General features: G+C 54.4%; 1 protein-coding gene across 1 annotated transcript in view; it reads left to right on the forward strand.

The window, feature by feature from the left end:
• Positions 1-18,778: 18,778 nt before the first annotated feature.
• FANK1 (fibronectin type III and ankyrin repeat domains 1) overlaps positions 18,779-24,459 on the forward strand; it is a 28,445-nt gene continuing 22,764 nt past the window's right edge. Inside the window, exons 1-2 of the mRNA XM_036265906.1 lie at positions 18,779-18,790; positions 20,203-20,408. Of these exons, the coding sequence (XP_036121799.1) occupies positions 18,779-18,790; positions 20,203-20,408 (218 nt within the window). The remainder of the gene's footprint in view (positions 18,791-20,202; positions 20,409-24,459) is intronic.

The raw sequence follows: 24,459 nt of genomic DNA on the forward strand, positions 1-24,459 counted from the left end.
ACTAGTGTCATATTTTAGGCGATGAATTATGGGTTCCGTATACATCACACTGCTTGTCAATATCCACACATAAAGCTGCTAGCTTGACAGTCTGGAAAAGTCTCCAAGCAGACTGGGAAGGGAAAGCCTAATTTGGTGGAATATAATAAATATCTGTTTCCATCACTGAATATATGCTTCTGAGGTTCAATTAACCTCTCAATGATTCTCTTCCTAAGAAATTCTCCTTGGTGTCCTCGTCATCCACGGAGTGGAAATCTCTCTCGTGGCAAAGAAGGAGTAATCACGTGACCCAGAAAGGGCTCGTCTGCCCATTTCCCTGGAGCACAGTCTGGAGCAGCGGCAGGGGTTGAGGGAGGCCGGAGTCTCCAGGCGGGACCACTGGTCATGCACGTCCCCCGCCCCGCCTCTCAGCCCCCACCCGCACTTTTCTCGTCCGTTTTCTCCTCTCTCCTGGGGGTTCGGTGTTTCTGAACCTGTGACACTCCCCTGACTGCATTGTCAGGCTACGGGGTCCCTTGGGGTCCTCACAGCTGCCTTCCGGCGCACCCCGCAGCAGTGCTCCAACAGCCAGGCTAGGGAAGCCCCGGCGTGGGGAAAGGCTCCACTGGACAGCCCGGCAGGCTCGGGTACAAGCCATGTGGGCTGACTCCGCAACCCCGCCGAAGACCGGGAGGACCGAAACAAAACACACACAAACCAACCCAACCGGAAAGCCCGAGCCGGCCCGGCCTGAAACGGGATACTCGGGATGACAGTGCAGCGCGGGCCCGAGGCTGTCCCGGGCTCCGTGATTCCGGGACGCGTCGGGCCCGCTGCGGGCGGCCGGGGGCTCCGGTTTGCTCGGCGCCTCCCGGGAAGCTGGCGCGAGGGTCCCTCCCCGGGGCTGGGCGACGCCCCGGGCGCCCGGGGTCCCCTGCCCGCAGGGCGGGCGTGCAGGCTGGCTCCTCCCGCGGGCCGCGGGCTCCGGGGGCAGCGGCGGGGAGGCCGCCTCGCCATCGGCGACTCGAGTCGGGGCCGGGGGTCCCGGGCCCACGGGCGGGGAGGGGCCCCGAGGCGGCGGGGGACGCGCTGAGCCCCGGCGGCCGCAACAGGTGCGCCGGGGCCTGGCCGTTACCTGCAGCGACGGCTCCGAGACCGGAGGGAGGCCCAGGCCCCGCCGCCCGGCCCCGCCGGGCAGGCCGAGCTCGCGGGACGCACGGACCGACGGACGCTCGGGACAGCGACAGGGGGCCCGCAGGTCCCCGCGCCCAAGGCTGGGGCACCGGGCGCGCCGGGGACACGCGGGCCGCCTGGGACGGCGCGACCACCCGATCGGGCCTCTGGGGCAGAGTCTTGAGCCGGCGACCGGCTGCCACCCCGGCTCCGAGCTCCCGGCGACTTGCGGCCCTCGCGCGGCCAGCGCTCCTCGCGGCTTTTGGTCCCTCCCTCTCGCCGTCCTCCGGGCCCCGCCCCGCCCCGCCCCCCGGTTGTCAGGACAACCCGAGCGACGCCGCCGCGGAGCAGAGGCGTTAGGAGGGGCGGTGCCGGGGCTCGACCCGGGGCCCGGGAGCAGCTGAGCATGGAGCCCCAGAGTAAGGGGGCCGGCGGGGCGGGAGGGGCTCCCCGGGAAGGAGGGGCGCCCCGCAGGAGGGTAACGCTTTCGACCTGAAAATACGGGTTTCCCCTCGCGCGGTCCTGTTCCGGAGACAGAAGGGGCTGCAGCCTGCCCCGGGTGTCCGCGGGCCGTGGGCAGGAGGCTGCAGCGCCCCCCTGCGTTCCTCCTGGAATGACCCCGAGCAAACCCGCTGGCTGTCTCTACCGCGGTCGTTATTTGGGTTCGTTTGGTTTCTGGATTGTAAATAGCCTGCTTCGAAAATGTCAGCAATTGAGAGCTGCGAGGCTGGGTCTTAGAGACCCTCCCTCTCCCCCAATAGGCTTCGATTTATAGGAGGAAAAAAATTGAGCACTGTGCAAGCGTATTTGATGAATTGCTAGATGTTCTACAAGGTAGGACGCGGACAAACAAAAGCCGATTTCTTGACACATTTTCCACATTTTTTGGCAAAAGGTGTGCATTCTGGAATGATCAGGTCCAACAGGAGCTCTGACTCTTTTTTCAAACTTCTCTAGCGACGTAGTGCTGGGCCCTTCTTGCCCAAGTTAGTTTTACGGTTCCTCTCGTTCCTAAGCTAAGACTAGTGCTTTCTGTACAGACTTAACAGGTCTTAACCCTCAGTAGAAGGGCGCGATGTGACCCTCAAGGCCACCTCTCCCCGCACCGTTTAGAAGCGGAAGCACTTAGGCCAAATCCACTCTAGGAGAGATGCCGGCTTTTTCCCCAGGACACTGGTTTCCAACAAGGTTTTTTAAAACTTGCTAAACTCATTTGCTGAGGAGAAAGCTTAACACGAGTTCTAGTTGCTCGAGTTGATTGGACCCAGTGTCCTGCCATTTGCATGTATAAGTCTCTGGATTCTACACATTATGGAACTTATGGAAAGAAAACGAACATACAACAATGCTAACGTTTTTGCCTCATGTCAAACTGATGGCAGGCGGTATATATTCTCTGGAGAAGACATGAATGGAAGGGACATCTGTATTTCAGAAACAGCAACTTTATTCCTTTGGCATTATGACATTGTTTACATGTGTAAACGATAAATTTAAAATTCTTTGGTGCTCACTGTCTTTATTCACTCACTCATTCATAGTGTCTAATATGTTCCAGACACTGTTCTAGGGGTTGGGGACCATACACGTGACAGTGTTGGTTTGGGCCATCCCAGGAAAACTGAGCTGACACTTCCCCAAGAACTAAGGAGCGGGGGTTGGGTGGGGTGGTGGTGGTGGGGGCAGCGGTGGCCAGTCTGGTGGGAAGTAATATTAGGCAGAATGACCCAGCAAAGAAGGAGGGGAAGGAATTACAGGCAGAGGTTCTGAGACCTTGGAGGGCAGTGTGTGTTTGAGGCTCAGAGGAGGTAGCTTAGTAAATCTACAGCTAAGGCAGCTGAGGGGTAGAAGAGAGGGGGTGGGGTGGGGGTAGGGGCTGCAAAATCCAACGGGAGGCAGATCACCAAGGCTTTGTAAAACTATGTCAGAAATTTATCATGCGTATGAATTATATATTTATATCATTTCATTGGCTTTTGAGGTGGAAAATATTTGTTAAGTAATCAATGCTGGGCGAGCAACTAAATTTATTACTTTCTACGTATTCCTAAATGCTTTTATTAATTTAGTTTTATATAATTCAAAGAGTCACCGTTTACCTTAGGAAGTTGTTTCACAGTCTAATAAACACCATCTTGGATAAATGATCTTGGATAAATGTTTACTAAATCATTCACTGTTACTGACTATCTAAAAGGACAAGATTAATAAGTGATTTTTTTAAAAGGTTCCTTTTAACTTCAAAATTTATTTCCAATCACATTTTACCTGAGATTCAACTTATTTCATTTTCTCGAAGATATTGGAGCTCACTATGGATATATTACCAAATATTACAATTATATATAACTGTAATCATACCATCATCAATATTATATTCAGAATGTATTATATTGGTATGCTAATCTTATCTAACATTTTAAGCCTGGTGTTTACATGCCACCCTTTGTCACTGAGGGGTTTAAGGAGCATTTCACAAGTGTAGTTGAATGTGGCATCAGTAAATTGATTAAAAGGAAGGATCCTTCTTAATTGCTTTTAAAGATTAAACATATATCTAAGGACAGCACCAAGGAACTACTAGAAATTACCCCCAAGTCACGCTTTTCCATTCTGTTTACACACACTTAGTTTTCTATTACTTTTAGGAATGACCTTTATTAACTGAGTCATTAAAATCCAATAAACATGAAGTCTTCCAGCCCCACAGCCGGACCCCACTGTGGCAATAGGCAGGGGGTGATGGGGCTGCCAGTATTTTGCAGGACAGTAGTCAGTGGTCCAAGAACTGACTCCTGGGAGAAGGGCAAGGAAAAGGACCTTGGGCTCTTCCCAGGGCTCTGGGTTCTCGGCTTACATGCTCCCATCGTTAATTATCTGCTTCCCGAACTAACTGCGCTGTTGGAAAGATAACCCATGCATGAAACAACAAGGCAAATGTACACCAAATGCCTTTTTAAAAAGAAAATATGTAAGTTGAATAGCACTATATCTCGTCCCTAAGGGGCAGCTCTGGGGGTCTTTAGCCCTCCCTCTCTTGATCATTAGCCCACAGAATCACCCTAAGCAAACACAATCTGACTTAAAAAAAAAAAAAAGTATATATTTATCAAATTCAGTGTCAAGATAAGCCCCCAACTGCACTTACCAACCGTGTGGCGCCTGAAACTCGCCCTCTGTGAAAACCTCTGGGCCCAGTTCAGCTCAGGCCGCGGTTTCCTGACACACACCTGCCCGATCGGAGGGACGGAAGGTGGAGATCTAGGTTACCCCGTGATGGAGACACCGGGGCGTGCACTCAGAGGAGCGAGATTTCTTCCTCCAAACCTGTTTTCCGCTGACCTTCTTCACGTGACTGAGATTTCGCCATCTTCCCAACTGCTGCAGCGAGAAGTCGGGGTCACCCTAACTCCTCTCTCACTCAGCCTCTCCCACCAGTTCCACCCTCCGGCGGGTTGCTTCACTCCACCTTAAAAACACACCCGGACACACACACTCCCCCTCCCCGCGTGATGGTGGTTCTGCCAGCCGCCTCACACACCCGCAGGCTCTGTAGGTCTCTGCTCCCTCTCCCTGTCCCATCTGTGCGCCACCTGGAAGCCAGACAGAGTGACCTTGTCAGAATACTCGTCGGAGCAGGATTCTCCTCTGCCCGAACCCCTCCAAAGATCTCACGATCTAGCTGCCTCTGCAGACTCATCCCATGTATGATCTTGGCTGCGTTACACTCAGTCACATCCATCTTTTATCCTCACCCGAGGACATTTTTGCATTTATCTTCGGATAGAGCAGGAGGGAGAGAGGGAGGAAGAGAGAGAGAAACATCGATGTGAGAGAGACACATCGACTGGTCGCCACCAATACAATGCCAGCTGGGGCTGGGGACAAACTGCAACCGAGGTACATGCCCCTAGTGGGAACCGAACCGGGGTCTCTGGTCCACGGGCCGCCGCTCTAACCGCTGAGCCAAACTGGCCAGGGCAACATATCTGTCTTTTAGTCCCTTAAACACATCGAGCTCCTTCCAGGATGGTGCAAGGTTCACCTCTGCCTGGGGTACTTTCCCTCCAGCTCTGGCAGGTCTGACTCAGTGTCCTCCGGTCTTAGCTTGGACGTCACCTCCTCACCCAGTCCTTCCCCGACTCCCTCAGGGAGGTGATGCCCTTTCCTATCTCTGCTCTTCCTGGCTGTGATCACAGTTTGTACTTCTGAGAATTAAATCTGTTTCCTCCACTGGGCTGTGGGGTGGTGGAAGAGGGTCCTGTCTGCCCGTCTGCCACCGGCCCGCGTGGCTGACACCAAGTGAGCCCTGAGCAAGCATGTGCTGAGTGAGCAGCACTGCTGTTAACCACGGGGGCCTTCCCGAATGTTCTGCTCTTCAGGGTGCTGCGGTGAGCTTTACTCTGCAAAGGGGTGGTCCCCAGTGGGATGTGGAGGAGGCTTCAGGTCAAGTTCACTTAAATCAGGAGGATTGCAGATATGGCCTCTCTCTTCTTTACTAGCCTAAATGAGGTGTTTTCAGAATCTCATTCTATTTAGGAAAATCAAGGAAATAGGCCAGTAATCTTACTTTGGGGAACAAAGTACTGCCAGATCATAGACCCAACAAAATGTTTGCACTACCTTGGGGTACTTGTGCGTTAATTACCCCAGAGACCAGTAAGAATCTGAGTCATAAATTACACCCAGGAATGTTTCTAGTAGTCAACAGTCGTTTTGTAAGTAGTCTTAGCCCAGAAAGAGTATAAATTAAATTTAAAACTAAAAACAAACAACAAAAAACAATTCCAAAGCACCACCTTTTAAATAAACAGCTGTAGCTTAAACTCCCCATCAAAACGCTAAGATTCATCACAGTCCTGACCTGTGGACGCTCAGCCACAGGAAGGGGCACAAGGACTTGGTGGTGGCAGCCGTGTCTCCCCAGGAGCACAGCTCGCCCGGCCTCCCCCAGACCCAGTCTGTCCCTGGTAGCTCGGACTGGACGGTCTCCGCGGAGGGAGGGTAGCACTGTTTTGGCTTGCCTGCTCTGGGGACCTGCCCAGCCATGCCCAGGACCCCAGCTAGCCAACCAGATTCTGGGAGGGGCTTGTGCATTCCAGCATCATCCAGGAACAGCCCCAAGGACTGACTCATCAGGTGCAGAGGGCGGTGCAGCTACCAGTAAACAGCTCCTGCCGGTGCCCTGCACCTCTCCATGCTGCCAGGGCTGGGCGCCGAGCCAGGGCACCCCGGGAAATGCTTGTCCCCCGAGCCCTCCTGCCCACATGCTGGGGGCATCCCTTTCTCTTAGACCCCGCGTGCCAGTGCCCGCCCCCTTCCAGACCGTCAGGGACCCTTCCCTGGCCTTGTCTCCCTGGGAGGGTTCTCTAGTTCTCACGCTCTGCTTCCTGTCCCTGCCTCGAAGGTGCTCCCTGCCCGCCCGCCGATCTGTCCTACGAAACGTCTCCCGGATGTCACCATCTCTTAGAAACTTTGCCATCTATTTATCCTCCCCTAACCCAAATAGGAGTTGGTTTCTCCCTCCTAGGTGCTGGACTCGAGGGATTCCAAACGTGCCACTTTGGCAGGTGAATTATTTTAAGCTGAAGGCACATGAGAACCTGCAGGCTCGTAGAGTTTTACCTCTCCCTCAGATCATTTAAATTAAGGGCCTCGCCCTCAGTATGAGTTATCACCAGAAGTCACTTAAAAAAAAACAAAAACATTAAAAAAATTATTTATTAATTTGAGAGAGAGAGAAGGGAGACAGGGAGAGAGATAGAAACATTGATGAGAGAGAACATCAATTGGCCGCCTCCTGCATGACCCCCACTGGGGATCGGCCCCCACTGGGCACGTGTCCTGACCGGGAATCGAACCAGCAGCCTCTTGATGCAGGGTCAATGCTCAACCACTGGGCCACACCAGCCGGGGACCAGAAGTCACTTTTTACAGTCTGTCTATAGGGCAAACTTCTAACTACTCAGTCTCTGCTCTTCTTCCTGCTCTGACCTTCCTCCTCTCTGAAGCCCCACGGTGCTGACCTCACCCTTAGCTCAATGTCATGTGTACCTCGTGTTTCCTTTCTGTCTCTAAAGCTCTCGTGTATGTGGGGTCTCTGACTCCCTTGTGTATGTGGGGGTTCCCATACGTACGTACGTAATTAATTTTGGTTATTTTCTCTTGTTGATCTGCTTCATGTCTATTTAATTACTCCGCCAGCTGAAGGAACCGAGGAGCGTAGAGGGAAATTCTTCCTCCCCCACAGCACTGTGTCTGAATTCTACTAACACTTTTACTGCTCTGACAGTCGTAATCAACATCGGTCTGCATGTCTAGCTCTCCCATTAGAAGTTAACTCGAAATTGTCATTGCAAGAAACATCTGAACCTGTAGAGAATTTTTATGAGTTTATTTGAGCCAAACCGATGCCATCCGCTGGGGAGAGAGATCGCACATGCTCCCGAGAAGACCAGTTTTGCAGCTTCCTTTATGCGTTAGAGATTAAGGAGGGTCCGGAAGAGCACAGGGGTGGGAGCCAGCAGGGGGTGGGATGGCAGGGCTGGGTGCTTCCTTAGGGGCAGTTACACCTTCACCTTCAAGGGTCATTACTTTTTCTTGCACGATGGTGACATTTTTGAAGCATCCAGGCCAACTGTCTAATGGAACGTCCCAGGCTGGATTTGTCTGATTGTTCCTTGTGACATTTTTTTATTTTTTTATCCTCACCCGAGGACATTTTTCCATTTTTTGTTCAGGGAGAGTGGGAGGAGAGAGAGGAACAGAGAGAGAGAGAGAAACATTGATGTGAAAGGAACACATCGAGTGGCTGCCACCCGCACAACCGACCAGGGCCGGGGACAAACTGCAACCGAGGTACGCGCCCTTAGCGGGAACCGAACCCGGGTCTCTCAGGACCGCAGGCCGACGCTCTAACCGCTGAGCCAAACCGGCCAGGGCCCTTGTGACATTTTAGGTCAGGTATTTTTACAAGGAATATTGGGTCACACCGATGAGGCTGTGTCCCTTCGTACCAGGGGCACAGGACGTCGGTTCCGCGGGCTATCGCGCTCCGGTGTCATGGCTGTGGGGACAGAGAGACGAGTTTTCTGGAATGAAATGCAGTGAGGGGCTGGGGCGTCTGGGAGGTGAAGGCTCCTGGGACAGTCCTTGTTCTGAAGTCACAGCTCGGGGCTTCGCCTGTGACAGGGACAGGGTGGCCGGCATGAGAAGTCCCTCTTCTCTAAGAAATCTCCTGACACGAGAGCCCCCCGTGGGGTGAGAACGTCCTCCCGCGTCGGGTCCGAGCGCAGACTGGAGCGGCGGGGACAGGGCCTCGGGGGCTGTGTGTCTGGCCGGGACCCCACTCTCTGTGCTTCTGTTTTTACCGCCTCCCGGAGAAGAGCAGCTGACGGTTCTGATCCGGCCGCTTCTTCCCGCCCTCCACACACCTGTTCCTGCCCTCACCCCTCACTCAGCTGCCGCCCCGTCCTGCTCCCCAGACGGCAGCCGGGCGCCCGGCCACCCCCGCCCCTGCCCGTGTCCTCACTGTGCTGTGCCTCCTTGGGCCAGGGTTGGTCTGTGTCACCAACAGCGTGCGGCAGATGTGATATGTCACTTCCAGGATCAGGTTATATGATGCTGGGGCTTCTGCCTTGAGCTGGTCTTCAGTCTCTCTCCCTCCCCCTCTCTCTCCCTGTCTCCCCTCCTGTCTTTCATAGTCTCTCTCTCTTTGGATCCTCTACCACTTTCCATGTCATGAACGTGCTCGGGCATCCTGGGAGGCCAAGGCCGGTGAGGCCTGGCTCCTGCCCACAGCTCCGTGGGCGAGTGGCCGGCAGGGTCCCCGGCCCGGCCCGGCCTGAGGTCCCGGCAGCCCTGGCGGGCGAGCCGATTCCGGACCCGCGGGAGACTCTGAGCCAGGCCCCCCGCGAAGCCACTCCTCATTCCTGACCCCGAAACGCTGCGGGATATTAGGGAGTTGTCGCTTTCAGCCACTAAATTGTGGGGTAATTTGTCGCGCGGCCTCGGACGGACACCATCTCGTACCTGAGGCTATGGCACCTCCCTGGCCTTTCGGACTCCGGCCCACACTGATCTCTCCCACCTGCAACTTCTTCTGCACTTCGACTTCGTTCTACTCTTTCTAGACTTTATCATCTTACTTTGGGGGTAGGGATAGAGTTACAGGTTTTGAAAAGCAAGAAGTTACGAGTATGTAGTGAAAGGTCTCATCCTGGTAACACCGCCATCCAGCCTGTCCCTAGCGCGCCAGGACCAGTGCAGACATTTGTGCAGGACATTTGTACAGCTGCCCCCTGGACAACACAGGCTCGGGGCGGCGACCCTGCTCCCAGCCAGGCGGAGATTCACGCCTAACTACAGCCGGCCTTCTGCCCACGCAGATGCGCAACCACGGCGGTGACCTTTACGAGCTGGTTTGAACTCTGCAGGCTGATTGACACAATAAAATCCGCGTGTAAGGGGCCCTCACGGTTCAAACCCGTGTTCGAGTCCACTGCATTCGACTTCCCTACGTTTACTTTGTTTCCTTTTCATCTCACATTACACTTTGGAGAGCTTTCTGATAAGTCCATACTGAGCTTTCTCATTTTTATTTTATTATTATTATTTTTTATCCTCACCTGAGGACATTTTTTGCGGGAGGAAGAGAGGGAAGAAATGAGAGAGAGAGAAACATCGACGTGAGAGAGACACGTGTGGCTGGTTGCCACCCACACGACCCCAACCAGGGCCGGGGCCAAACTGCAACCGAGGCCGTGCCCCTAGCGGGAACAGAATCCGGGACTCTCCGGCCCGCGGGCCGACGCTCTAACCGCTGAGCCAAACCGGCCAGGGCTCAGGAAGCCTTTGAAGAGAAACGCATCTCCTGCCCCTTGCTGTTCTGAACTGGAGGTCAGAGGTCGTCAACAGAAACGGGGATGTTAACAGAAGCGTTATGTCAAACGCATGATTTTAAAGGTGGGCCTGCGACTCCCCGCCCTTTTCTGACCCCGGGTCTCCATTGTGAGGGCGCCAACTGTGCAGGACACTAAGCGTGCGGCGTCCTTAGCGGTCTGCAGAGAGAAGGCATGTTCGTGAAGCTCACGGTCCGGGCCTGGCACCCTGGGCCTCCGTCACTGACCAGGGGTCAGCCGGGGACGTGGTCGCAGGTAGCTTCACGACAGTCGGGCTGGGTTGCCGCAGCTGCTTGTCCTGCAGGGTCCTCCGATCGTGGAACTCGCCAGCACCACCTCCAAGTGGCGCTGTTCACTTTGAGATAATTTCAGGTAGAAGCACGCGAGGTTGCGAAGCTGTAGGGGTGCGGGCAGCACACCGGGTTCACCGTTAGGACTGCTATTTCTGCGCTCCCTAAACACCCATCGCGGTGGGACACCACTGTCCCTCAGGGAAGCAACTTCCGGTGGCCAGCAGGCCACCCCCCGCCCGCCGTGGAGCACGTCACAGTCCTCAGTCTGGAAGGAGCCACAATCTGAACCTGCACTAACTTCCCTCCATTTTCCAAAGCTCCACTGTGCGTCTGTTTTTACGCTTGTTAGAAGGTCGCAGGCACCTCGCTCTGTGCGGTCATTTCCACCCCACGCCTCCGCCTCAGCCAGACGCAGCCCCGGGGGCCAGGCCCAGGCCCGCCTGTCCGCACCGGTGGCCGCACGCCTGTCACACTCAGTAGCACTCGGTCGTGGTCGAGCAGTGCGGAAGACCGGCAGAGGCGGGCAGGATGGACACTTGGAGGCAGGAGCCCCAGCGATGTGGACAAAGACGCCTGACCCGAGGCTTCTTGACCGTATCTGCATTAATTCCCCCGCAAGGAGAAAAATCAGTTCTCCCTAAAAGAGAAATTAAATGCTGAGGAATAAGACTTTTGTCAGGTACGGTTGAACTTCAAAATGCCCCACAGGGCCATTGTCCCAGCTAAGATCTGCTCCTCCCTGCCCCCAAGACCTAACTCGGGGGATCGCCCCCGTGGAGAGCCGGTGATCCGAGACCTGGTGGTTGGGGTCGTCGTCAGAGGCGGGGGAGGAGGGGGGTGAGGGTCAGAGTCTGGTGTGTGCAGGAGGTGAAATGACAGAACGTGGCAATGAGCTCCCATCCGGTCTGGGAGGGAGGCGGAAACAGTTGTGAACACCTGGGAGGGCCGGGAAGGCCGCCAGCCCAGCTGTGCCCGGAGACAGATCCAGGAAGATTCGACTTGAAATGGCACAGGGGCAGCTTTGCCGCGTGGGGCTAGGGCCGTCCCTGGAGGGACAGGTCCCTCTGCACATGCGTAGCCCGGGCTCGCTCTCGTGCCGTCAGCTCTCTCCAGCCTCACCGCTGTGACAAGGTGCCAGGCGGTGCCAGGCTGGGCGGGGAAGCCGGACGCGTGTGATCTGAATAACGCAGTTTCCCCACGGAGCACAGACCCTGCCCCCATAATTGGTCATTGATTGGCATTTTCAAATCCTGGATTGCTCTACGTATTTCCTCGACAGTGTGCAATCAATGTTGTGACCAACCGTTTGTTTCTCTCCACACAGTCTAATTAAGCTCGTACTCCTGTGGGCACGAAAACCTAATGAGAGATTAAATAGGATTTCCATCAGTGGAGATATCAGTATCCCCTTCACCTAGGTTTACGGGTATTCTGAAAAGAGAGCCTTTGTTGTGGGCCTGGAATAAACGATTTTGGTTGTTTAACGTGTACCTTCGGCATAAAAAAATAATCTGTAGTGGAAGCACTCGCCGCCTGCATTATCCACAGCAGCCAAAAGGTGGCAGCACCTGGACGCCCACGGCTGGGTGAGCGGGTGGCACACACAGCCGAATGCTCTCCAGCTTGAAGAAGGCAGGGACCGGACAGGCTACAGGTGGCTGAACCTGGAGGCATCCTGGCAAATGAAATAAGCCAGTCCCCCGAGGACAAATACTGAATTCCACCGTGAAAAGACAAAACAACTCAGCAGTGACTTTGATGTCCTGTATTCAAGAGAAATCAATCCAGGGATTGGGGAAGCAGTTTTCTACCGGGACGTTTGGACAAGAGTGAGTTTTTTTTTAAGAGCAAGAGCAGTCTCAGTGTGGGGACAGGGTATGATTGGCTGGGGGCACAGATGTGACCTAATCTAGGAAGATCAAGGAACCAGGAAGTAAGAACAGAGCCCAGAGCTGGCTAGGCGTTGGGCACTGGCTTGCTGGTCTCTGGACAAGCCGAGCATTGAACCCCTGGCAGGAGCAGCTCTGTCGTGGCCCCAGGAATCTTTTTCAACACCGCTCTCCGAGAGGTCCCGGAGTGGGGCAGAGGCTGACAGGGCCTGGAGGGCGGGGGAGGGGAGCCGTCTCCTGGACGGGCACAGGGCGTTAGTTTAGGAGGGTCCAGTCCAGGAGGTAGACGGTGCCGATGCGTGGACGACATTGCAAACATCCTCAGCGGCACTAGATTGGGCACATAACATGGTTCTAACGGTAAATTTTGTTATATATATTTTACCACAATAAAAATAGTTTTTAAACATTTGCCATTTGAGTGCGGACTGAGTGCCCACATCTCCATGATCCTTGGACAACCTCACGCAGTAAGCAGCCTCGTTCACCGATGCGGCAGCTGAGTCTCAGAGAGGCCGGTGACCCACCCAGGGTCACACAGCAGCTGAAAGGCTTCGGTCCCTGTAATGTAAAACCACGTGCTCTTCCTACCCTGTCACACTCATCTCTAGACAGAGAAATGTCTCAGAGGAGACTCTCAAAAATACCCAGCAGACTTGAAATAGTAATCATAGAAAACCAACAGTCTGTTGTTTAGAGACCAGTTAAAGGTGGCTCGGACTGGTTCAGCCCACATAACATGGAACCATAAATAGGGCCCGGCCGGTGTGCTCAGGGGCTGAGCGTCGACCCTGCACCAAGAGGTCGCTGGTTCGATTCCCGGTCAGGGCACAAGCCTAGATTGTGGGCCAGATCCTCAGTGGGGGGCATGCAGAAGGCGGCCAGTCAATGTTCTCTCTCATCAATGTTTCTCTCTCTCTCTCTCTAAAATCTATAAAGGAAAACAAACAAACAAACAAAAAAAACAAAGAAAGAAAGAAAAGAAAAGTAAGTAGGAAGGGGAAGGCATTCCTGGGTTTCAAGATGAAACAAGTCATGAGAATGACATAGATTTAAATCCTAGTTCATTGACGAAAACTAGGAGTCAGCTACTGTTTCTGACAGAGAGTATTCAGTTAGGAGTTAACGTCTAGTAGCATCAGCCTAGTGAGTTGTTTAATGTGAAATACAAACAAATACTAGAAAATGTGGTCGTATGATGCCCCTCAAATCTTGTGGCTGTCCCAGGAGACCTTCAGGAACGAGGGAAGGAGACATTTCCCATGTTTGAATCACGTGGTCTATTGAAGCCTAGCCAGCCCCTTGACCACGGGTGGTGACGGCTTTCCCACCGTCGGACCCGAACCGTGATGTTTAGAAAGAGTCGATTGTTGGTGGGATGCGCAGGAGATGAAGCCGGTCAGAGGTGTGCACGCCCAGCTGGCCCTGGCTGACCTCAGCTGAGAGAAGTTGCATTTTCCTGGCTCCAATTCTGCTGGGCCCTTCAAGCGTCCGCGCTTCCTGCTCTTGGGACCCTGGGTCCACCTCCTGCCCCGGCTGCTGCGGATCCGTCCCCTGTGTGTGGTGAAAATGCTCTGAGGTTGGCCATAAGCCTCCACGTGAGATTTCCCACTCACCTTGCTTATTTTCTGGCTGCTTCTTTCTGATCTTGTTAACCAGCTCTAGGTGACCTCCCTTCTGTGACTGTAGGGATCCTCTCGTTTGTTCCGGGCGCCTGGCTTCGTCACACACACGCGGATGCCCTTCCCTCTGTTTCTGCCTACACTTCGAAACGTTTTAGAGACATCACCTGACTTTGTGAGATGAGGGGGGTACAGACTCCATCAGCGGTCCCTTCCTGCTCGAACGACACCGCGGGGGAGGAACGAGGGCTCAGGAGGTGACTGCTGCCCTCGCGCTCCCTGTGTCTGCACTTTTAAAAGTTTCATTTTTAACGCACGATGTCTGTTTCGTCCCCTTGCTGGGGGGCACCGTCAGCTGTAAAATGCAGTGTCAGACTGTGGTGGTGAAACATGAGGCAGCGTGCGTTAAACACTGCATTAAACAGCTCCGCAGTCCGTTGGCCTGTCTATTCTGCTTTGTACTTTTCCGGATTTATCTATTTCATTTTATTAGAAAATTATTTTTTCTTTATTGATTTTAGAGAGAAAGGGAGAAGGAGGGAGAGATAGAAACATCGATGAGAGATAGAAACATCGATGAGAGAGAGACAGAAACATCAATGAGGAAGAGACAGAAACGTCAATGAGAGAGAACGTCAAACCGGTGACCTCTTGGGTCAATGCTCAACCACTGAGCCACGCCGGCCGGGCTGCTTTTCCTGATTTATGATATAGACTGAACCTTGGCATCGCTGGCCTTTGAGGCTTCAGAACAGGGATGGTGCACTGGCTCAGTTTTGAAGTGAGAGAGACTTTGGACACCTACACGGTCCCCTACAACCGTCTTCACAGGTGCTCAAACGGGTCTGAGTCTGCCTGCCCCGCACCATTTACTCGCTTTATTAAGTAGGATGTTTAGGGAAGTTTTTTTTTTTTTTTTTTTTTATGATAATGTTTTACTTGGTAAAAGATAAAAAAATAAATAAAAGCATTTCTAATAAAACATCGTGCTGTCTGCTAGGACCGTCCTAGTAGTAAGAGCAAGCCCTCGGGAAGGACTGATTTTGGCAGAAGGCCACGTGAACATTTCATTTCTCTGGGTGACTTACGGGGAAGGTGGACCAACGCTGTTAAAACAACGATCGTAAATAGAGACGGCGTCAGGGTTGGGGCTCAGCCGCCGGGCCGCGTTGGTGCAGGGGAGCCCTGGGAACACGGGGGAGACCCGTGCGCCCCAGTCCCAGGGGGCTTTTCAGTTCGGGCTTCTTCTGTTTTACCCTCACCCGAGGATGTTTTTGCATTTATCTTCAGATAGAGCGGGAGGGAGGGAGAAACATCGACGTGAGAGAGACACATTGACTGGTTGCCACTCACACGACCCCAGTTTGGGCGGGGGAACAAAATGCAACCGAGGTACGTGCCCTTAGAGGGAACCGAACCCAGGACTCTCTGGTCTGCAGGCCGACGCTCTAAATGCTGAGCCAAACTGGCCCGGGCAGGGCTTCTTCTTCTTCTTTTTTAAATAAGGAACTTAATATGGGTTTATATGCATTTAAAAATTTATTTATAAATATTTTTTAAAAACCTGTGTTTTAAAAATTATTTATTTATTTTAAATCCTTACCTGAGGATATTTTTCCAATTAGATTCAAATAAAGAGGGAAGGAGGGAGAGAGAGAGAGTGAGCGAATGAGAGAGACACATGGATGGTGGCCTCCCGTATGACCCCGACCAGGGCCGGCGACTGAACCACAACCGAGGTTCGTGCCCTTGACTGGAACGGAACTGCGTCTCTGGTCGGCGGGCTGATGCTCCAACTGCTGAGCTCACTGACCAGGGCAAGCCTGTGTTTGTTTTTTGTTTTTTTTTCCCTATCCTTACCGGAGGACATTTTTCCATTTTTTTTGTTCAGATATAGTGGGAGGGAGAGAGAGAGAGAAACATCGATGTGAAAGGGATACATCGAGTGGTTGCCACCCTCACGACCCAACCAGGGCCGGGGACAAACTACAACCGAGGTACGCGCCCTTAGGAGAACCGAACCCGGGTCTCTCAGGACCGCAGGCCGCCGCTCTAACCGCTGAGCCAAACCAGCCAGGGCTTCCGTGTTTCTTTTAAAATAAATGCGAGATTGTTTACACATGACTACTGTTACTCTCGTGTGCTACAGAGATTTCAGCTTAATGGGGCTGCGCACGTCATCCATCAATCAGAAGACGTCTCTGTCAGCCTCCCTGCACCCTCCCCCTTGATCCTGGCTGCTCTTGACCTCTGGCATCGACATATATATAATTTACTTGTTTATTTATATTGGCACTTACATATACATTTTAGAATTGACTTACCAAGTTTCACAAAGATTGTTGGGATCTCCATTGGGATTAAGTCGATGCTTTGGGGAGAACGTCACAGTGTCGACCTTGGCCCATGAATCATTGATCCATTCTACGTAAAATGTTCTAATTTTTCTCCACGAAGGTCTTACACATTTTGTAGATTTATTATTAGGGTCATTGCATTTTTGATGTTGTTGTAAATGATATCATTTGTTAAAATTTCATTTCTAATTGGTGGATGGACAGCGAACACGCTATGTTTATTGACTGTGTTTTGGAATCTGAATGGACGCAATCCGATCATTTTTAGATGAGTGTTTTCCTTCACTGTCGGTTCTTTTACTGTCATTTATTTTTCTTATTGCACTCACTGGGACCTACGGTCAAGTGTGGACCAGAAGTGCCGACGGTGCATCTTTTTCTCCTTTCCAGCTTCAGTATTTCGTACCAAGAATGGCATCTTCCGTTTGCGGTACATGTCCTTTTTCAGAATAAGGAAGTTCCCTTCTGTTTGTAATTTATTTAGTTGTTGTTGTTTTTTTTTTTTAAATCAAGGGATGGGTTTTGAATTTTATCAAGTACCTTTTATGCATCTGAGTTGATCATTTGTTTCTTTCTCCTTTAATCTGCTAACATATTGATGATCTTAATTTTTTTTTACATTACAATCAATCAGGCATTGCTGGGATAAACGGAACACATCGTCCTGAAGGACGGGAGGGGGAAGAGAGAGAGAAACAGTTATGTGAGAGAGACACATCAATTTGTTGCCTCCCCTGACTGGGTTTGGGGATTGAACCTGCAACCCAGGTACTTGACTGGGAATTGAACCCGAGATCCTTCAGTCCGAAGGCCACGCTCTGACCGCTGAGCCAAACCAGCACGTGAATCTCACACTCACTTGCAGACCAGTGTGTGACCACAGGCTTTCGCTCGCCAGGAGGATACTGAGCAGCAGGACTGCGGGCCACACGGTCAGTCTGTGTTTCGCTTTCCGTAAGAAACTGCCGGGTTGTCTCCAAAGCGGCTGCACGGGGCCGGCTCTTCGACACGGGGTATTCAAGGTCTCTGCTTCTTCTTGAGTTTGGCGGCGTGGGAGAGGCCACACTTTTTCTGACACATCTTTGGGTCAGATTAACAAGAGAAAACCAGATGATGAACCCTGTTGTCACCCTGGAACAGAAACCTCAACGAAAAGTAATTCCAGCCCGGCCGGTGTGGCTCAGGGGCTGAGCGTCGACCCTGCACCAAGAGGTCGCTGGTTCGATTCCTGGTCAGGGCACATGCCCAGGTTGTGAGCCCGATCGATCCCCTGTGGGGGGCGTGCAGGAGGTGGCCAATCGATGTTCTCTCTCATCGATGTTTCTGTCTCTCTCTCCCTCTCCCTTCCTCTCTCTAAAATAAAAAAAATTAAAAAAAGTAATTCCAAGTGGCGCTTGGAATAGCTTATGTGGTGTCTCTAAATGTCCAGAGCTTGTGGAGAAATGACAGAGAAAGGAAGGGAGTTTTCAGCTTCCAAGGGCAGCAAACTAGGGACAGGAAAAACGACAGGAGGAAGCCAGTGAGATAAGTTTGTTTACGGATTCCTCTGGGACCATCTCTGGGTCCACAGGAGCCTGTTTCCAGTAAAGGAAGAATTTATGTCCTGCCTTTAGGCAGAAAAGGGGGGAGGCAGGGAGCCCTTCCTGTGTTCGCTGCTACCGAACTACCTTCAGCTCGAAACGATTTTTACGTCAAAGAGGCATATTCTGGCGTGATACTGTGGTTTCCCATAGGCATCCTCGATCAGTCGGGTTTGTGTGGAAACCCTCACTAGGTCTCCAGCGTCTGTGAGGTCTGTACTGAGGTTCCTCTGTACTGAGGTCCGTCTTCGTTCCTGGTCCTGAACTTGGGTTTCTGCCTTTTCTCTTGGTCAGTCAGTCGGGAGCTTTATTCATTTTATAGATTTACCCTCCCCCCCCAAAGAACCAGCTTTGAGTTTCATTAATTTTTCTGTTTTATTTATTTATTTTTATTTTTATCCTCACCCGAGGACATTTTTGCATTTATCTTGCAGAGCAGGAGGGAGAGAGGGAGGAAGAGAGAGAGGGAAACATCGATGTGAGAGAGAGATGTCGACTGGTCGCCACCCACACGACCCCAACCACGGCCGGGGACAAACTGCAACCGAGGCACGTGTCCTTAGTAGAAACCGAACCCGGACTCTCTGGTCCGTGGGCCAACATTCTAACTGCTGAGCCAAACCGGCCAGGGCGGTTTTTCTGTTTTAAATCTTATTGGTTTAGTCTCTTGTAGTTAGCATTCCTGGTGCTGAAGTTGGGGTTTATTCTGCTCTTCTTTCCCTACTTCAAGCAGATGCTTTGATTATTGACGTGATCTCTTCTTCTCCGATGTAATTATGCGGTGCTGTGAATTCCCCTCTAAGCGCAGGATTTGACATGTTGATGTTATTTTCTTTCAGCCGAAAATGTTTTCTAATTTTCCTGGACACTTCAGTGAACTTAAGGATTCTCTGGTTAGAGATGAAATACCCGCTGTGTCTGTCTGTCTTCCCTGACAGATGCGGAGTGCGGGGTGGTGTCGGGGTGCTTGCGGGGGATTCGGATGGAGGTGCGGGTGAGCTGTACCTCGTATGCTGCTCAGAGGGTGGGTTTCCAGGGGCAGGACTGTAGCAACAGGCAAGACACGCAGCCGGAGCGGGGGTGGAGGAGAGCGAGCTTGGGAACATTCCCCATCCGACGTGCCGGTGTCGGGTCACAGTGCATGTGACGGTGGCTCACAGAGCAGATTTTGTCCTTTGCTCAAGCTGCATAGCCATCTGCCTACAGGAAGGCGTCAAGACTCAGCAAGGCCGTGGCCATGGATGTGGGAGAGGAGGAAGGAACTCGGGAGAGAGAACAGGAGCCGAGGTCTGAGTGGGCTGGGGTGGGGGAAGGATGATCTGCCAGCAGGGGGTTGACTTGGAGGGAAAGTAAGGTCCATCTTTAACCTAGTAAGTTTGAGGTTACTGGGGCATGAGGCGCAGATGGTCAACAGCACAAAGCTAAGCAGAGGTGTCACAGGTCTCACCAGGCTGGAGACAATAACCCAGAACTGTTGGGGTGGCCAAGGAGAGACAGACAGACAGACAGACAGACAGACTGGCTGACTGTGCATGAGGCCAAGGAGAAAGGCAGAGGCCACGGTGAGGAAAGCCGTCTGGAACGGCGTCTCCCAATGTAGCATTTCTCAAACACCTGTTGAGATGTTAGCGAACACCTCAGCAGACAGTGGGTGTCAGAAGCCTAAGAGATGATGGGAGACTTCAAGCCTGGGGGTGGACCTTCCGCGGCAAGCTGACCGGCGTGTGGTCTCAGGCCCGCGCGCGAAAGCCAAAGACCTTCAAGAGCTTGGCGCAGTCAGGTGGCCTGAGCTAGACTCCCACGCTGTGCTTCTCAGCACCCACGCCGAGCCTTGCATGGCTATTATTTAATACGTAATTAAAAACAATAAGCACGGCTCTCTAGTTCCCTTTCCCACAGTGGATGAGAAGTCAGTGGTAGCTGTTCAAAGGCTGATCAGCCCCAGCCGGTGTGGCTCCGTGGTTGACCATCGACCCCTGCACCAAGAGGTGACTGGTTCGATTCTCGGTCAGGACACATACCCAGGTTGTGGGCCCGATCCCCAGTGGGGGACATGCAGGAGGTGGCCAATCAATGTTCTCTCTCATCGATGTTTCTATCTCTTCCTCTTCCTCTCTCTCTCTCTCTCTCAAAAAAAAAAAAAAAAGTCAATGAAGAAAAAGCTGTCAGGCAAAGGGAGGTGTGAGGTGACGCTGTCAGCGTGGCCTGGAGGGAGGCGGGGGAAGCAGATTGAATTTGATTTCCGAATACGGCCGCAGCCTCTGCGTGTCCTGTCACTGAAGCTTCTCCGATGTCCTGCAGGTCACGGGGGTGGGGTGGGGGTGCCCCACGCTGGCCTGACGTGCAGGGAAACAGTTTGTCCCCAAGCAGCTGGGCCGCCCTCGGCCGGCGGTGTCTCTTCCTCAGGAAACCGAGTCCTGGAATCCGTGTCCTTCCTTTGTAGAGACCGCGAAGCCCCAGCCCCCCGTGGTGGGCAAGGTGACTCATCACAGCATCGAGCTGCACTGGGACCCGGGAAAAGAGGTGACGCGGCGAGGACCCCAGGAGCAGTGGGCCCAGTTCTCCATCGAAGAGGAAGACCCCAGAACACACACCTACGGGACCGTTTACACGTAGGTGCCGCGGGGCCGCTCAGCGCCTCCTTCGCTTTGCCGATGAGCTGGGTGGTTTCTGTTGCCTCTGAAAGACCCCGTTTGAAATGAAAGAAAAGGGCGAGTCAGCATCATCTGTAATTCAGCTGCCTATGAATTACGCTTTTTGGGAAATGGCCTTAGGTAGTAACTCTGAAATTAACCCCCCTGACCTCTGGGGGCTCCCCAGGCTTCTGAAACATCCTGACCGTCTGTTTAAAAACACCCGAAGTGTAGAGGCAGAGGCAGAGGACAGCTGATGAAGTTCCATGAGGTTCCTTCCCATCAGGCTGTTCCCAGCCAAGGGCTGAGGTCCCGGGACAGCCTGTCCACCTCGGACCTCATGTCGCACAGCCTACCTGCTGCCTCTCTGTCCCAGCCAGGCCCCCTGGTCCCACGTCAGCGCCTTCCTGCCTTGTCCTTCCTTCTGGTTTTGTACGGCTGGTTCCTATCGGATCAGTATCCCCTCCTCCAAATGCCTTTGCAAGCAGCCGTCCCCCCGGGGACCTCGTTGCACATGTGTCGTAACCCTGAGCGCTGCCGGAGTGATCTCACCTTGTTCATGTGCTGTCACCCCCCGCCCCCCCCCCCCCAGGATCTAAACGCAGCGACAGGCAGGTGAGATTCCTGCTTGCTCAGCACTCTCGCCCCAGGGCCTGGACAGCGGGGTACACCGCGGGCCCCAAACTCTTGTTGTGTGGACAAATAAGCGGATGCATCAGGGGCGACTGAGAAGTCATTTCTCTTAGCTCTCAGCCCAGCTCCTATTTCTCTCCTTCGGCAGCTTCGTTGCAAAACGACTCTGTGTTTCAGGAATACCCAACACGGGTCCAAATATGGTCTGAAACGGAACTTGTAATTGCTTGATCGTTGTAGGCGCACATCTGGCCGTGGGAAATGGCGCAGGGAGGGCCCCAGCCCCCTCCCCCGTGGCAGCACTCCGGGAGCTGCACTGCATGTCCCGGCCAGGACGCTGGCACCGCGCGGTCAGGGAGAACGGCGCCCGCGTCCTTCCGGCCTTTCTCACGCTGGCGCCGTGGCGGTGCCCACACGGGTGGGTGATTTCGTGCGAAGGCGCCGACTCTTCCCGAACGGTGGCGCCCTGAGACCTGGTGGGCAGCTCTTGACTTTTTAATTTATTTTTTGTTCCTCCTCACTGGAGGGTATTTTTCCATTGAATTTTTGTTTTTAGAGAGACTGGAGGGGGGGGGGAGAGAGAGAAACAGCTATGAGAGGGACACATGGATGGGCTGCCTCCTGCACGACCCTGACTGGGACGGGGATCAAACCTGAAGCCCGGGCACGTGCCCTTGACCGGAATCAAATCCCGGCCCGTCGGTCCCAAGGGCCATGCTCTACCCGCTGAGCCCACTCTGCCAGGGCAGGGCTCTGCTTTTAAAAATTTTTATTTGTATTTTACTTTGTTGATGAGCAGTTCTTCGTTCCTGAACAGGAAACTGCATTGATCTGAAATGTAGTGGCCACATGAACGCATTCCTGGCCCGAGCGCTGGAACCTGTTATTCCAGTCACGTCACGTCGCGTGTGATTCCCGTTCGTTTCCGTCTAGAAGTGGGAGTGATGACACTAAAAGTGTTTCTATGGGAAGGAGGAAGAGGTCATTTCCCTCCCCGTTCCCCTGCACCCGGTGCCGTGGCCACGCCCATCCAGCCACGCCCATCCGCAGGTGAGGCTGCCGGAGCCCAGGTACCTGCTGTCTGCAGGGTGGCCAGGCAGCGGCCTCACCTGGAGAGACTGGCGTTGGGGCTGGGCCAGGCTTCCGACCCCAGCGCCCGCCCAGCGCCTGCCCAGCGCGCTTGGGAAGTGCTGGAGTTCGCCCAGAGGACGGGTCACACCCCCCGACACTAGATGGCAGGATGAGACCGCGTTAATCCTGATCACTGCACCAGGGCTCTTAAAAATAGCAAAGGCCTTTCTTTACAAAAGCGATGGTCTAGCACATTTGACCTCGGGACGGTCGATTTCAGAGCCTCCTTCTGACTGGTCAGTGCCTGCTCGGGTCAGCCACCCACAGCCTGGGGTCCGGGCCCTCCTCTCACCACCCGTCTGGAGTTGTGAGCTCCCTCTGCGAGCCCTCGGGCCCCCCGTGGACGGGGCTTGTCCCCGCAGGCGCCCCCCTGGGACGGGGCATGTCCCCGCAGGTGCCGCTCCTTGTCCAGACTCGCTCCTCGTGTGGCCCAGGCCCTCAGCTGCCCAGCACATCGCTGATGGTCCGGCGTGTCCTCCCTCTTTTCTGCTCTTTCATCCCTTTATCCTGTCTCCCTACATGACCTTTCTTTCTAATCTTCCTTTTGTTAAACTGTCTTCCGCGGGGCTCCAGTGGTCGAAGGGTGAAGGCCCAGCTCCTGGACCAACACCTCTCGCCCTCTGCAGCTGCCCACGCCCCCCGCGGCTGCCCACGCCCCCCGCAGCTGCCCACGCCCTGCCCCTCTCAGGCTCACTCTGAGCACAGCCCCGCAAAGAGAACTCCTCCCCCGCTGTGAGCGTCCTTCACATTCCACGCGTGCCCGGCTGTTTTCCCTGTTTGGACAGATGTCCCCCACCCCATCCTCTGTTCTGCCCAAGTCAGATCTGCCTCGACGGCCGACCCTCTATGTTCCCAGGACCACTGGTGCCCATGCCATGCGTTTCATTCACTCACTCGGTACTAACGGGAACCTCTAGGTGCCGGACACTGATCTGGATGCCGGGGACACAGCACTGGACACACAGACAAAGTTCCCCTCGGGATGAGGAAGGCAACTGGGAGATGAGACAAATAAGTGAGCAGAGTCTGCTGCATTAAGCATCACTTCCGCACGGCGGTGGCTCTTTCCCGCACACGGCACCCGTGTGTGGGCCACGGCTCCGTTCCACGTGTCTTCCCTCCACGGCCCAGGCCGATGGAGTGGCCTCCACACGACCGTTGTCAGTCACTGGGGCAGTGGGGATGGGTGCGTGGTCCGGTGTTCCTTGAACTGTCTACTCAGAATGACACACTTCCCTTCTGCTGACTCGCCCCGAGCGTCATCCGTCGTGTCTGCATTCCACGGGAAGGACGCAGACTCCCGGGAGGGTGGCCAGTACTCTGAACAGGTGTCCTGTCTTCCGCAGGTGGCGCCGAGGTTTGGGCCTGAGCACCTAGAGGGACAGCTGGGGGGATGGCAGGTGCAGCAGCTCTGCGGACGCGAGGACATCCCAGTGGAGTCCCGGAGGGCAGCTGGGGGGACTGGTGGGGGCAGGGGGCTGGAGAGGGGGGTCAGGAGCCTGCACTGAGGGCTGGGGGAGACCGGGTGGGTGGGGGGCTGGAGAGGGGGTTCAGGAGCCTGCACTGAGGGCTGGGGGAGACTGGTGGGGGTGGGGGCTGGAGAAGGGGGTCAGGAGCCTGCACTGAGGGCTGGGGGAGACTGGTGGGGGTGGGGGGGCTGGAGAGGGGGTTCAGGAGCCTGCACTGAGGGCTGGGGGAGACTGGTGGGGGTGGGGGCTGGAGAAGGGGTCAGGAGCCTGCACTGAGGGCTGGGGGAGACTGGTGGGGGCGGGGTGCTGGAGAGGGGTTCAGGAGCCTGCACTGAGGGCTGGGGGAGACTGGTGGGGGTGGGGGGCTGGAGAGGGGTTTCAGGAGCCTGCACTGAGGGCTGGGGGAGACTGGTGGGGGTGGGGGCTGGAGAAGGGGTCAGGAGCCTGCACTGAGGGCTGGGGGAGACTGGTGGGGGTGGGGGGCTGGAGAGGGGGTTCAGGAGCCTGCACTGAGGGCTGGGGGAGACTGGTGGGGGTGGGGGCTGGAGAAGGGGTCAGGAGCCTGCACTGAGGGCTGGGGGAGACTGGTGGGGGTGGGGGCTGGAGAGGGGGTTCAGGAGCCTGCACTGAGGGCTGGGGGAGACTGGTGGGGGCGGGGTGCTGGAGAGGGGTTCAGGAGCCTGCACTGAGGGCTGGGGGAGACTGGTGGGGGTGGGGGGCTGGAGAGGGGGTTCAGGAGCCTGCACTGAGGGCTGGGGGAGACTGGTGGGGGCGGGGTGCTGGAGAGGGGTTCAGGA

Source organism: Molossus molossus, unplaced genomic scaffold (assembly GCF_014108415.1).
Source record: "Molossus molossus isolate mMolMol1 unplaced genomic scaffold, mMolMol1.p scaffold_m16_p_17, whole genome shotgun sequence".
Taxonomy (NCBI): domain Eukaryota; kingdom Metazoa; phylum Chordata; class Mammalia; order Chiroptera; family Molossidae; genus Molossus; species Molossus molossus.